Consider the following 15,044-nt stretch of genomic DNA (forward strand, 5'->3'; position numbering starts at 1 on the left):
GTGGAGGAGCGGTATCTTGGAAGTCGTCCAAACAAACATGTATTGCCCGCTCTACAATGGAGGCTGAATCCATAGCCTTAGATAAAGCCGGTGAAGAAGCTGAATGGCTCCGAAATTTCTTGGAAGACATTCTATTTTGGCCCAAACCGTTGGCACCAATATGCATACATTGTGATAGTCAAGCGGCAATTGGAAGGGCTGGGAGCGTTATGTATAACGGTAAATCTCGTCATATACGACGAAGACATAAAATCGTTAGGTAATTACTCTCTAGAGGAATTATCACGATTGACTATGTAAAGTCAAGTGATAATGTGTCGGATCCACTTACAAAAGGCCTAACTAGAGAGGTAGTTGAGAAATCATCAAGGGGAATGGGGCTATGGCCGAGAAAAGGTCATTGTGGCGGTAACTCTACCTAGAAGACTGGAGATCCCAAGATCTAGGTACAAGGAGATCAAACAAAGTCATTAATGACGGTTCAATATTGTCAAATAAAATTTTAGTTTGTTCTCGTGTTGAGACAATGTTCAGTACCAAGGATAAAGCATCAAGGCTTTTTTAATGATTTCTAAATTTGATACGGGGTATATCAAATAGTGTATCTACAGGATGACACGTTTAGGAATCAACTATGTAAGTGTGAAGTGTTAGCCGCTTCAAGGAGAACTTTGTAAGGCCAGTTCTCTACGCACTTATGAAAGCAGGCGGTGTTCATGGCTGAAACGAACCCAACAATGAGAGTCAAATACGGTTAAGGGTTGATTGTGTGACTTATGGTTGTCTAGGTATACACCAAAGTTCGACGGTTCAAAGATATCAAATCTATCGATTGACCGAGTATATCCGACATAAGTTCACTACAAAAAGTTCAAAGGGAAACCTACTTATCCAGATGCGATTAATCCTTGCTTGCAAATCAGACAGTTTTTCCATGCATACTTTCGTGATATAGCCATTCCCCATTCATATGGGGGATTGTTGAGGTTTTTGTTATTTAAGATGAAATAGTCTTAAAATGAGGGTGAATGGGAAATGGAGGGAAAATGAAATTTTTTGAGTAAAATTTTAAGTTCCCCCCTCTTGACTATGAGACATTGTCCCATATTGGAAGAGGAAAAGATTTTTGGTGGGTATATATATAATTGCTCTTCTTGTAACTCTTAAAGAGTTAAGAAGAAAGCAAGCCTCGCGCTGTCGTCGTCGTCGCTCGCTCGGCTCGGTTTCGGCTACGGCTTCGGATTCGGATTTCAATTGATTGATTAATTTTTTGGACTAAATTTATTTGTTAATAGTAAATATCCGTATTTGTAACGGATATGTTCCAATCCGTGTATTGACCACCAGCTGCAATAGCAGCCGCCTAATGCTCTTCCCACCATGGCCAAGTGCTTGCTTCACAAACAAGCTAGTGCATGCTCCACCATGGAGGGTGGATGGTCGTTCATCTTCAAAGCTGGCTGCTATATATATGTGCAACAGCTGTTGAAGAAAGATATGAACAAAAAACGAAAACACCAACAAAACTGAAAAACGCTCAACTTTGGCTATACATTGCACTCCTTCCTCTCAGCATTTTCATACGATTTTCTGAGTTTCTACTCCTTCGTTCTGCATTGTTTTAACTTCAAACAAAGCAACTGTAAGTGTGATTTGCTACCGAACTTTGTGTTCGCTGAAACACTGGGGTTTGAAGTACCGCTACACCAGTGTGTGATTCGTTCTATCATGGGAGGAAATAATCCATAACTTTGGGTACTAGGAGGGGATTAAATTCCTTAAGGAAACACTGTGAATTCAGTGGGCTCGAATTAATTATTGTTTCATTAAGATAACTTATATTTTTCAGAATTATTATTTATAAATACAGCAATATTGGCGGGACTAACAGTTTATTATGTTGATTTATGCGTAGATGCTATAGAAAATTTTGAGTAATATGAATCCACAAGATATGTTAATATTGGAACACATGAAATTAGAAGTAAAACGTTCCTAACAAAAGTAAGTTTTTATACCTAGAGCTTAAATTCGATACCTCTTGTACATAGCAATTTCGCAAGTAACTTCGTTTGTAGCATCACCAAAATTCTTAGTATCAATACATATATGGTCAGGACTCAGAAGGGCCATTCAATTTTATTTTTTTATTTGAAGTAATTAATATAAGCTCGTTTCTCAATAAAGACGTTTTGTTCTGTAGTGACATATAAATTATTGTAAGATTCTCTCGTTTTGTTTTTGTTTTTTTTGTTTTTTTTTTTTTTGTCTTTATTACTTGTCAGTTTAATTTGTTGAACAACATATATAGTTTGAATTTGCTTGTTTTATGGTTTATTTGTCCTTTCTAATTTTAACCCTACTAAAGCCAAATCAAATTTTAAACTGCAACCAAAAACCAGGTTATCATCGTTTCAATGTGGTAATACATTGAACCAGGGTTTAACTTATTTTGGAAGTATGTCAATTATTTCATACCAGAGCTAGAGATTTAAATTATTACTGAAATTTAGAATTTCAAACAAGATCGCTTTAATTTATGATTCTTTCCCAAAGTTAAAGAATTCTTTCCCAAAAACTTATGATTCTTTTGGTTAATTATGGTTACAATATAATATTTGTTACATTATTCAAAATCTAGACCTTTAAAATTTGAATACAACAAAGAATAAACTAATGTAATAGACACCATGATATACTCCTATATATAGATTTGCTTCTTGTTCAATTACTTCATTCTCACAAGCCAAATTCTTATAAACAAAAAATACAAATATCACAAATTGTTCAATCTTTTTTCCCTCTAAAATGGTGACACAAAAGCCAAAAATTGTGATAATTGGAGCTGGAATTTCTGGTCTCACAGCAGCTAAAACACTCTACACAACACAAAACTCAAATGAACTATTTGAGCTTTGTGTTGTTGAAGGTGGAAATAGAATTGGTGGAAGAATTTTTACTTTAGAATTTAATGGTGATCAAATTGAAATGGGAGCTACTTGGATACATGGAATTGAAGGTAATCCAATTTATAAAATTGCTCAAGAAATTAACTCATTGGAATCTGAAAAGCCTTGGGAATGTAAAGAAGGTAAATTAATGGATAAAAAAGTGACAATAACAGAAGATGGCTATGAGGTAAATTCTTCCCTTGTTAAATCCATATCAAATTTTTTCAACAAAATGTTAGCTTTTTCTTCAGGTGAAGGGAATTTTCAAGATGAGGTATGTAAAGAAATTGTTGAAAGTTTTAATCTTGAAAATGGTAGTACTAAAAATCTAAGTACTGGTTCTTTCCTTAGGAAAGGTCTTGAATTTTATTGGAATTTAAAGAAAAATCAAGAAAATGTTGAAGTGTTTGATAAATGGAGTAGAAAATCACTTGAAGAAGGTGTTTTTGCTATGTTTGAGAATATACATAGGCATTATTCATCAGCTGGTGATTTGGGTACTTTAGATTTCAATGGAGAAAGTCAGTATTGTAATTTTCCTGGAGATGAACTAACTATAGCCAAAGGGTACTCATCTGTGGTTGAATCTTTGGCATCTGTTTTACCACCTGGTTTGATCCAATTAGGCCGAAAAGTCACAAAAATTGAATGGCAATCTGATAATTGTGACTTAAAATTTGAAAATGGTGATGGTACTAAGCCAGTGAAGTTACATTTTAGTGATGGATCAGTAATGTATGCTGATCATGTCATTGTAACAGTCTCATTAGGGGTACTAAAACAAGGAATTCACGACGATTTTGCTATGTTTAGTCCTCAACTTCCTAGTTTCAAGACTCAAGCAATTTCAAGACTTGGTTTTGGTGTTGTTGACAAGTTATTCTTGCAACTTAGTCCAAGTACTGAAGAATGTGGCTATGAGGGGATGAATTTTCCCTACTTGCAAATGGTTTTTCATCAATCGGACGCGAAATTATTTCATTCAAAAATTCCCTTGTGGATTAGGAGGACAGCTTTTATACATCCACTTTATCCAAAGTCAAGTACTTTAGTATCATGGTTTGCAGGTAAAGAAGCTCTTGAGATGGAAACTCTAGATGACGAGGAGATTATAGACGAGGTTTCGACAACAATATCACAGTTTCTAGCAAACTCAAAGCATTTCAAGAACTCAGATTCTGCAGCAGCAGAAAGTTGTGTTAAGTTTTCTAAGGTTTTGAAGTGTAAATGGGGTACTGATCCATTGTTTTTGGGATCATATACTCATATTGCAGTTGGATCAAGTGGAGATGATTTGGATGTTTTAGCTGAGCCATTACCTAAAGTGAGAAATTATGGTAAAAATTCAAAGAATTGCCCTCCACTTCAGATTTTATTTGCAGGGGAAGCAACACATAGATGCTACTATTCAACAACTCATGGTGCTTATCTTACTGGAGTTAGAGAAGCCAATAGGCTACTTAAGCACTTTCAATGTGTTGATATCTGAAAAAGATTGTTGTATTTATTTGTTCTTATTGTTTTCATATCAAATTTGGAATGAGTTGTTTGTTATGCTCTCTGTTTAGGGGAATTTTAGAGAGTAAGAGGAATTGGAAAGGAAATAGAAACATATCATGAATGTTTTGATGAATGAATTAAAGAAACTTTTCATTTTATATTTGCTTTCAATTTGTTTGTGATGAAGGACTTTTCCTTTCCTATTATTTGGTGATTCTTGCTTTCAAAATCCTTTGTACTCTTCTGTAGCATTCCTATTCATCTAACATAATCATGACTTGAGATTATATACCTAAGTTTCAATTTTCATGATATATGATTAGTCAACATCTTTTTATTTCTTTTCATTTGCGCTAGCAACTTCGTAAACGACAGCCAAGCATCTCGCGTTTACGTAGGGTACGGGAAAGGGCCAATACCCCAAGCGGTATGATATAGACAACCTACTCTGACGTAAGCTTCAGTGGCTCATTCTATGGCTCAAACCCGTGACTTGGTCACACGAAAACAACTTTACTATTGCTCCAAGTTTCCGCTCCCGCACTAGCAACTTATTAAAGATTAAAACATGTATTGTACTAGTACTTGCTCTTATGTTGTTAGCGAGCAGTTTAGCTAGCTGCAGTAATTGGAAAAAGGTACTTAGATAATCAGGAATATTTGCCAAGTATAAAAATACTACTAAACTTCAATCACTTAAAGTTTGTATATCTATTGGTTTCTTTAGTTAGATCAAATATATGTTCGTCTTTTTTCTGTTTGTTTAAAAACATCGCCATGAGATAGCAACTGCTTTAATTATAACTATGTTTATCGATTGGTCTATTAAGCTTTTTGATATAAGGGCATGAACTTCCCCATTGTTGGAGTTCAATGCATATAGGATTAACTATATATATATTTATTTTTATTTTTATTTTGGAGGTAGCAACTTACCATGCCACACAACGGAAAGAATGTTAAATATAATGGGAAGGTTGGTATATAGACAAATAATGATGTTTCATCTTATTTGTTTATGCGCAGATAAATATTGCCAATAAACCTAACAAAAACAAGAAACTATTCTCTATGGCGGATTATATTAGTGTCGCCTGTCAATTACTTAATAGAAGAAAGTGAGGATTCCTTTGCTTGGGTTTCCATGAATACTGAGCAATTCCAACAAACAATAAATCCATTGCGGAATGTAGCCTTAGAATAAATCAATTCCAACAAACAATATATATTCTCTTAGAATGTAGCCTATTACTTATTAGATCTCATGTGAATTGCGGAAAGCTCTTTTGTGGATTATTATTGTTCACTCCTGCAATTTGATAACTATCCTTATGCAAGAGTAAAAAATAATATTAATCCACAAAAGAGTTATCCACGAATCACAAGAGATCTAATGTTTGATCGGACGCATAAAAGGCGAATACATATATCTATATATATTGTGTGTGTATCTATATGTATACATCCTGCATATCACACATTTTTGTGATCATTTATTTCTACTTATCTTCTCTAACTCCAATCATTTATATCCATGGATTTATTGCATTACCTTGAATTGCTCTTCTACAAAGTAATTGACGATAACACTCATACAAATCATCATAGAGAGTATTTTCTTGTTCGTATTGTTGCGTTTATAGACAATTCTATAAGCACATGAACACATGAGAATGAGATGTAACATCATGGTTTGTCTATGTACCCGCTCTCCCATTATATCCAACATTCTATCCGATGTGTGCCATGGTAAGTTGTTACATCCATACACTTCAACAAGTTCTTTAATACTAAAATTTTTATGCACTGAACTCCAACAATAGAAAGTTTCTTCATAAGCTTAATAGGTCACACTTACCTCAATCAATTTTTCAATAAGCTCTCCAATGCTGCCATTCAGTTAAAAATTCTAAGACTACACCAGGTGACAAGGATCAGTTCTACAGATGCTATTTTCAATCATAAATCATATAAAACCAACTGCAATTCTCAAAACCATTCATGTAGAAACAGTAGTACAACACTTCATCTCTAACCATGTGGATGCATCAAACATATACGCCTGAAGCAAGTAGCAAAAACAAGGATCCAAAACCCTGCACAAGGTGCAGTGAGGAATCAGTACAAGCAACCAGTTTTGTGAAAACGAGAGACAACAACAACAAACTCGGTAATATCCCACAAGTGGAATCTGGAGAGGTAGTGTGTAGGCAGACCTTATCCCTACCCTGGGGAGGTAGAGAGACTGTTTCCAAAAGACCCTCCGCTCGAGAGGAAGAATAGAAACAAGCAAATATCAACAACAAAGACAGAGTGAAAACGAGAGATCAAATCATTATAGTGCACGTACCAAGAAAACAGATGCCATTGCTCCAGTTGTAAGCTCCTTCGCGAGACTGCGATATTTCCTCGGAGAAGTAGCTTCATAGCTGTCACACATTCATAGGTTTGTTATAAGAGAAAAGAACAGCAACACTTGTAGAACCCGGAATATCAGTCATACAGCAGACTGGTACTCTTTAACATTGTCTCAAATTATACCAGCAGACTGGTACTCTTTAACATTGTCTCAAATTATACTCTAGTAAGTGATCACTTCCACAGTTTAATCAATTTAACGCAACCAACAACTTATGTTGCTCGGACTCACTGAAAATGTTGCCGTGTGCGTGTCCGATCCTCCAAAAGTAATGATTTTTGGAGGATCCAACATGAGTACGGCGGCATTTTGGAGAGTCCGCACAACATAGCCAACAACAAACAGCTACAACAACTACGCTTAATCTCAAGCTATTTTAACACAACCAAACCACTAATGCATAATTTCGTCAACATACATGACACTTTTTATTAGTAATAAACAGTTTACATCATATGAATAGAGCAACGATATCTGAATTATGTGAATTCCTCGTGAATTGGCAAGTTTTATGCTGGTTGTCAGCCTACCGCAAAACTCCTCCTTTATCCGGGCTTGGAACCAGCAATGTGAGCAAGCCCACACATCATATTGAATACAGTAACGATATCTGTATTATGAGGATTCAACGTGAATTTGATAGGGTTTATGCTGGCTGCAGCCTACTGCAACCCTCCTCCTTTACCCGGGCTTGAAACCAGCAATGTGAGCAAGCTCACACATCATATTGAATAGAGCCATTTAAGAAAGAAGTAACAGAGTCAAATAAACAATTTCATGTTATTTAATTTCCTTATTCACAACATGCAACTATCTTCAACAGCCCTTTCTCACAAGTGTTAAATGCAATCAATCAACGTTGACACAAATCACTTCAATTACTAGCATAAACGAATATTAGTCAAATACGCCTTAATCTTAAACTATTGGATCAACTAAATAAAATTCCCCTACATCTCAAAGAATAAGAAATACAGTATTACTAAAATCAGATCAAGCGCTTACATGAAGAAGGAAGCAGTTACGATAAGGCCAATTGCAAGCAGAAACACCGCTAGGGTTGGGTACCATGTAATGGGTACTGGGCTTGAAATGGGTTTTGCTGATTGAACCTTAACGAAAAAAAAAACAAAAATATTAACGAATTATACTAAAAAATTTCATAAATTCGCTGAAATTATGATAAGAATGAAACAAGGAAGAAGAAATTGCATACCATTTTAGAGAACTTAGAGAGCGCAATGAGATGATCTGAGTTCTGAAGAGTTCGGGTATGCGATGGAATAAATATGGGAAAATATAAAAGTAAATCGCATATTTTTATGCGATGTACTGAAACTGCAATTTTTAAAAAACTTTAAAAAGCATGAAGAGGTACTAGAGTAGCTACATCGAGTCATCGTGTCCAATGTTTAGGACTAATTTGCTAAGTTGAAAACTCAAAGGATCGACATAGAATAAGTTTGTCAACCTTTAATCCTCGAAATCGTCAAATCACCATGGTCCATTTGTGTTTGGAATAACCATTTTTCGGTGTATTAAAAATACGTATTAAAAATTAATAATAGCTTGTTTGGCCAAGCTGTAAAAATTAGTTTATTTTGAGAAGTGTTTTTTTTCAAAATTATTTTTTTTAAAGTATTTTTTGGCGAGAATCAGCTTGTGTTTGGCTAATTGATTTTAAAAAAAATTATGTGCAGCAATTAGTGTTTGGCCAAGCTTTTAAAAACTGTTTCTAAGTGTATTTTTCTTAAAAGCACTTTTTGGATAGACTATTTTTTTCTGCTTCTCCAAAACTGTTTTTACTTCTCCTCAAAAATACTTTTTTTTTCTTTCAAAAGTTTGGCCAAACACTTCAATTTTGAAAAAACAAATACTTTTTTCATTGAAAAAACTTGGCCAAACAGGCTATAATACTTTTTGCAAATCGAATTAGTTTTTTTTTAAATGAAAATTTTAAATTTTAAAGAATGATAATTAATATCTAAGTGTTTGTTAGAGAAATAAAATGAAGTTATGAGTTGAGATAGATAGGAAAGAAATGATTTCCACCCAAAATTAAAACAAATCATTCACCCCCTCCCCCCATCCCACCCCGTGGGTGACGACAAAGTATTAGAAAATAACTTAACTATTTTGTTTTTGGTAACTATCGCATTTTATTACCAGGAAAAAAATTGCTCTATTTTTTTTTTTGGTAACTATCTTGTAATCATAACGTAATGTATCCAACACAATGAATATTTAATACATTGCCTTCACGTACACCCTTATCATAAAATCATTGTTAACTCACATTCTCACCTTTAGTTTAGACCAGTGTTTTAAAAGGCCGTTAGGATCGAGAACTTGGGTAGTGCGGAATTTAGCCAAACAATGGTATAATGACAATAACAAAGATAATGGAAGTTGATAATAACGGCAATTAAAGAAGATAAAAAAGACACAAATTTAACGTGGTTCGGTCAAGGTGACCTACGTCCACAAGCGGAAAGAAGCAATTTCACTATACCAACAAGAGTACAAAAGAGAGTACAAAATTAGAGTAAATACTCTAATTAATCCCAAATACCCTAAGTGAATAACCTCACAAGATCACTTCAAAGAAAGGCTTCACACAAGTGTTTCCCAACACTCACTCTCTTACAAAATACTCTATAATGAAATAAATGAGGAGAAAGAAAGATAAGAGTGAAAAGCTCTTGAATTGGTGTGTTTACAAATGAGGAGAAACTCCTCTATTTATAGAAAAAAATCCTTGGCCTAATAATGGATATTATGTCATGGCAAATGTCATGATCCACAAATTTGTTATATGGATATTATGTCATGGCAAATATCATGAAAATTTGGCCATATTATAAATCTCCACTTTGGCCTAATTTCGGCTTATAGTAAATTTGCTCCACCTTCTCCGTAAAAATCCCAATGGGCAAAATCATTCTTCATAAATGCCAATCAAGTTTAGGCAAAGCTTGAACTTGGATACTGGAAGAGGTTTTGTGAACATGTCAGCAGGATTGTCTCTAGTGTTGATCTTCTGAACAGAGACTTTTCATTCAGCAATGGTTTCTCGGATGAAATGATACTTTATATCAATGTGCTTCGTCCTCTCATGATACATTTGATCTTTAGTCAAGTGAATGACACTTTGACTATCACAGAAAATGGTAATACCACCTTGGTGTAAACTGAGTTCCGCAAATAGACCCTTCAACCATAAAGCTTTTTTGATCGCCTCGGTCACTGCCATATATTCTACTTCGGTAGTAGATAAAGCTACTACATGTTGTAATGTAGCTTTCCAACTAATAGTGTAACCCCCGATGCAAAATACATAGCCTGTCAGTGATCTTCTTTTGTCAAGATCACCTGCATAATCTGAGTCTACAAAACCAACCAAAGTGTTAGTATTTCTCCCAAACTCCAAACATGTGTTTGAAGTACCTCGCAAGTATCTGAGAATCCATTTTACAGCATGCCAATGTGCTTTACCAGGGCAAGCCATATACCGGCTTACCACGCTCACTGCTTGTGAAATATCTGGACGTGTACAAACCATTGCATACATAATACTGCTGACTGCACTGGAATAAGGAACTTGTGCCATATACCTCTCTTCTTCCTCTGACTGCGGGAACTGAGCAGTTGATAACTTAAAATGAGCAGCAAGAGGGGTACTAACTGGTTTAGCATCTTTCATGCCAAACCTCTCCAAGACTTTCTTCAAGTACTTCTTATGGATCAGAAATAGCCTGTTGGCTTTTCGATCTCTTTTGATCTTCATGCCAAGGATTTTCTTAGCTGCTCCCATAGCTTTCATCTCAAATTTACTTTTCAGCTGACTTTTCAAATTGTGAATTTCTGTTAAATCTTTAGCAGCAATGAGCATGTCATCAACATATAATAATAGTTACACAAATGAACCATCATTTAACTTCTGGAAGTAAACACAACTATCATACATGCTCCTCGAATAACCATGACCCAACATAAAGGAATCAAACCTTTTATACCATTTCCTTGGAAACTGCTTTAATCCGTACAAGGATTTCTTCAACAAGCAAACATGATCTTCTTTTCCTTCAATTTCAAATCCTTCGGGTTTATGCATGTATATTTGTTCCTCAAGTTCGCCATGTAAGAAAGTTGTCTTAACATCAAGTTGTTCTAATTCCAAATCATACATGGTAACGAAGGCAAGCAAGACACGAATAGAGTTATGTTTAACAACAGGTGAGAAAATATCATTAAAATCAACTCCGTGTACCTGACTATAGTCCTTTGCAACTAATCGTGCCTTATACCTCGCATCTTCAACCCCTGGAATGCCATCCTTTTCTTGAAGACCCATTTGCAACCAACAATTCTTTTTCCTGATGGCAGCTTCACAAGAGACCAAGTACCATTCTTGTGGAGAGGCTCAATTTCTTCATTCATTGCAATCAGCCACTTGGCTGAGTCAGCACCAGAAACTGCTTCTGAATATTTTGATGGTTCTCCAATTTCTTCAGTTTCCTGTGCAACTGAAAAAGTAAATGCAACATAATCTCCAAACCTTAATTGTTGTTTACCTTCTCTTCTTGGTCTATGTTTGGCTATCGAATACTCCTCTTCTTCTAGTTCAACTTCAGGAGTCTCAACTTCAGGAATTTCAGCTTCTGTCTCAACTTCAGGAGTTTCAACTGTATTTTTCTCCAAAGTTGATGAACTTGGCTCAGAAGGAATGCCAATCTCAATCTCCACCTGGTTTTGTGTACTCTTTACTTTATCTGTATTATAAGAACTAAAAGACTCTTTTCTATAATGTAACATAGAGGATCAATCAAAGGTTACATCTCTGCTAATTATAAATTTTGGTGCCATGGGATTAAGATACCATAGTCGGTATCCTTTCACCCCAGATGCATACCCAAGGAAAATGCACTTTTTAGCCATTGGCTCTAATTTTCCATCATTTACATACATGTATGCAGGGCAACCAAATATCTTTAAATCAGAATAATTAGCAGGAGTACCTGACCACATTTCCTATGGAGTCTTAAAGTTCAAAGGTGCAGAAGGAGATTGGTTGACAATATAACAAGTTGTAGAGATAGCTTCTGCCCAAAAGGCGTTTGTCAACCCAGCATTTGAAATCATGCAACGAGCCCTTTCCAAAAGAGTTCTATTCATCCTTTCTGCCACACAATTTTGCTGAGGTGTCATTCTCACAGTACGATGTCGAGCAATTCATTTATTCTTGCAAAATTCGTTGAATTCATCATTATAAAATTCCAAGCCATTATCTGTTCTAAGCCGCTTAACCTGTTTTCCTGTTTGCTTCTCAATCAAAACTTTCTATTGTTTGAAATTTAAGAAAACAACACTTTTATTTTTCAGTAAATAAACCCAAACTTTCCTTGAATAATAATCAATGAAAGTTAACACATACCTGGCATCACTTTTTGATGGGGTACGTGAAGGACCCCAAAGATCTGAATGAATGTAATCTAAAGTACCTTTTGTTCTATGAATCGCTGGAGATTTGAAGCTGTCTCTTTTCTGCCTTCCGAACACACAATGTTCACATAACTCCATATTTCATGTACTTTGGCCACATAAGAGACCTCTTTTACTAAGGATGGAAAGACCTTTTTCACTCATATGCCCCAATCGCATATGCCACAATTCGGTGATGTCAGAATCTGATTTATCTGATATTGAAACTACAGCAGCACCTGTAATAGTAGATCCCAAAAGAGTATACAACGTATCAGATCTGCGTTCTTTCATGATCACAAGAGCACCATGAGAAATTTTTAAAACTCCACCTTCACCTGTGTACTTGAACCCAGGAGATTCTAGAGTGCCCAAAGAGATGAGATTTTTCTTCAAGTCAGGAACATGTCTAACATCGGTGAGAGTTCTCACCATACCATCGTGCATTTTGATTCGGACTGTACCTTTTTTAATAACTTTACAGGCAGTATTGTTGCCCATCAAGACAACTCCACCTCCAATAGATTCATATGTGATAAATAAATCCTGACTGGGACACATATGATAAGAACAACCCGAATCTAAAATCCACTCATTGTTAGATTTGAAACTATTATTAATTGCTAAAAAAATAGTTCCCTCAATCTCATCAGCAGTTATACTTGCTTCGGCAGTGTCAGTATTTTTGTGCTCATTTTTATTTTCTGTATGCTTTTCTTTGTTTTTCAATTTAAAGCATTCAGAAATAATGTGACCTTTCTTATGACAATATTTGCACATGACATTTCTGTATCTGGATTTTGACCTTGATTTAGATTTCTCACTACTTGAATCTTTCTTATTGGATCTACCTCTATTGAATAAGCCTTCCCCTTGGTTCCCACTAGTTTTCCCAAGAATATCTCTATCTATTTGTTCTTTTGATTTCAAAATAGACTTGATATCTTATAAGAGATATTATACTTTCCATAAAGTATAGTATCTCTTATATGTTTAAACGACTGAGGTAAGGAAACAAGCAATAACACAACTTGATCCTCATCTTTGATTTCAGCATCTATGTTACTTAAATCCATAAGAAGAGAATCAAAAGTATTAAGATGAATAAGTATAGAGGTACCTTCAGCCATACGAAAAGTGTAGAGTTTTTGCTTTAGGTAAAGCCTATTTTCTACTCGTCTTTTCATATATAAGGTTTTAAGCTTTTTCCATATGCAGGGCTGAGCTTTCTGCTGCAACTTCACGCAAAATCTCGTTTGAAAGATTTAAAATAATACATGCTTTTGCCTTTTTATCTATGACGACAAACTCTTCGTCCTCATTTTATCCGGCATCTTCTCCTTTCCTTGCAGTGCCAAATCTAAGCCATCCTGAATTATGATAGTTTCCATCTTTAATTGCCACATTTCGAAGTTTTCACTTCGGTCAAATTTCTCAATATAAGACTTTGTTAGAGTCATTTTGGCAATTTAAACTAACCCGGTTAGATCTGGCTCTGATACCAATTTGTTAGGATCGGAAACCCGGGTAGTGCGGAATTTAGTCAAACAACGGTATAATGACAATAACAAAGACAATGGGAGTTGATAATAACGACAATTAAAGAAGACACAAATTTAACGTGGTTCGGTCAAGGTGACCTACGCCCATAAGCGGAGAGAAGCAATTTTACTATACCAACAAGAGTACAAAAGAGAGTACAAAATTAGAGTAAATACTCTAATTAATCCCAAATACCCCAAAAGAATAACCCCACAAGATCACTCCAAAGAAAGGGTTCACACAAGTATTTCCCAAAACTCACTCTCTTACAAAATACTCTATAATGAAATAAACGGGGAGAAAGAAAGATAAGAATGAAAAGCTCTTGAATTGGTGTGTTTGCAAATGAGGAGAAACTCCTCTATTTATAGCAAGAAATCCTTGGCCTAATAATGGATATTATGTCATGGCAAATGTCATGATCCACAAATTCATTATAATGGATATTATGTCATGGCAAATGTCATGAACCACAAATTTGTTATAATGGATATTATGTCATGGCAAATGTCATAAAAATTTGGCCACATTACAAAGGCATTTCTGGGCCTCGTCCGGGCTCGTCCCTGGGCGGGGCACTTGTAAAACGCCATGGGGCTCATGTATGGTGCTTAGTTCTGTGAGGCTTACGACCCAAGCGCCCGACCGTGCGCCTAAACACGCCTAACGCCCAACGTTCGAGGCTCGCCTAACAATTCTAATGCAAATCACGTGTTAATATCGTTGACCTTCAAAATATTTTAACAAATTAATGACAAAAGTTCTATTCATCGATAAAAATATGAACATTGAGCATAACTCTAATAATGAGACATAGTATTGCGAATTTATATCTTCACTTGTTATTGATCGTGTCTTAGTTTATTTGTCCCTCCTTGTTATACACTTTTATTAATTTGATATCTTAAATTAATTTGTATTTATTCATGAAGGAGTAATTTTTCAATTATCGTACTAATAAAATTTTATTAATTATTTACTTTTAGGAAGGTAAAATGTGGAGTTTGATCATCTTTTTAAAAAAATTATAAGTTTTTAATTATTTGAAAGTTAAAGACGTTATACGTGATTTGTATGCATTAGCTATACTTAAGAATCATGCTAGATATTTTTTTTCTATGAGTTCCTTTAATTTTCTTTAATTTTTAACT

At 35.1% G+C, this 15,044-nt stretch overlaps 2 protein-coding genes across 2 annotated transcripts; one reads left to right on the plus strand and one right to left on the minus strand.

The window, feature by feature from the left end:
* The first annotated feature begins 2,720 nt into the window (after positions 1 to 2,720).
* Positions 2,721 to 4,609, plus strand: LOC104092977 (probable polyamine oxidase 5). Its single transcript, XM_009598674.4, has one exon. It carries the CDS (start codon positions 2,809 to 2,811, stop codon positions 4,438 to 4,440), a length of 1,632 nt encoding a protein of 543 aa, XP_009596969.1. The 5' UTR covers positions 2,721 to 2,808; the 3' UTR covers positions 4,441 to 4,609.
* A 1,622-nt stretch (positions 4,610 to 6,231) lies between these two features.
* On the minus strand, positions 6,232 to 8,218 carry LOC104092976 (uncharacterized). The gene is made up of 4 exons (XM_009598673.4): positions 8,087 to 8,218; positions 7,876 to 7,982; positions 6,802 to 6,880; positions 6,232 to 6,547 (listed from the first exon to the last, which is right to left on the minus strand). Exons 1-4 carry the CDS (start codon positions 8,087 to 8,089, stop codon positions 6,500 to 6,502), a joined length of 237 nt encoding a protein of 78 aa, XP_009596968.1. The 5' UTR covers positions 8,090 to 8,218; the 3' UTR covers positions 6,232 to 6,499.
* Between the last annotated feature and the right edge of the window lie 6,826 nt (positions 8,219 to 15,044).

Source organism: Nicotiana tomentosiformis, chromosome 6, assembly GCF_000390325.3.
Source record: "Nicotiana tomentosiformis chromosome 6, ASM39032v3, whole genome shotgun sequence".
NCBI classification, from domain to species: domain Eukaryota; kingdom Viridiplantae; phylum Streptophyta; class Magnoliopsida; order Solanales; family Solanaceae; genus Nicotiana; species Nicotiana tomentosiformis.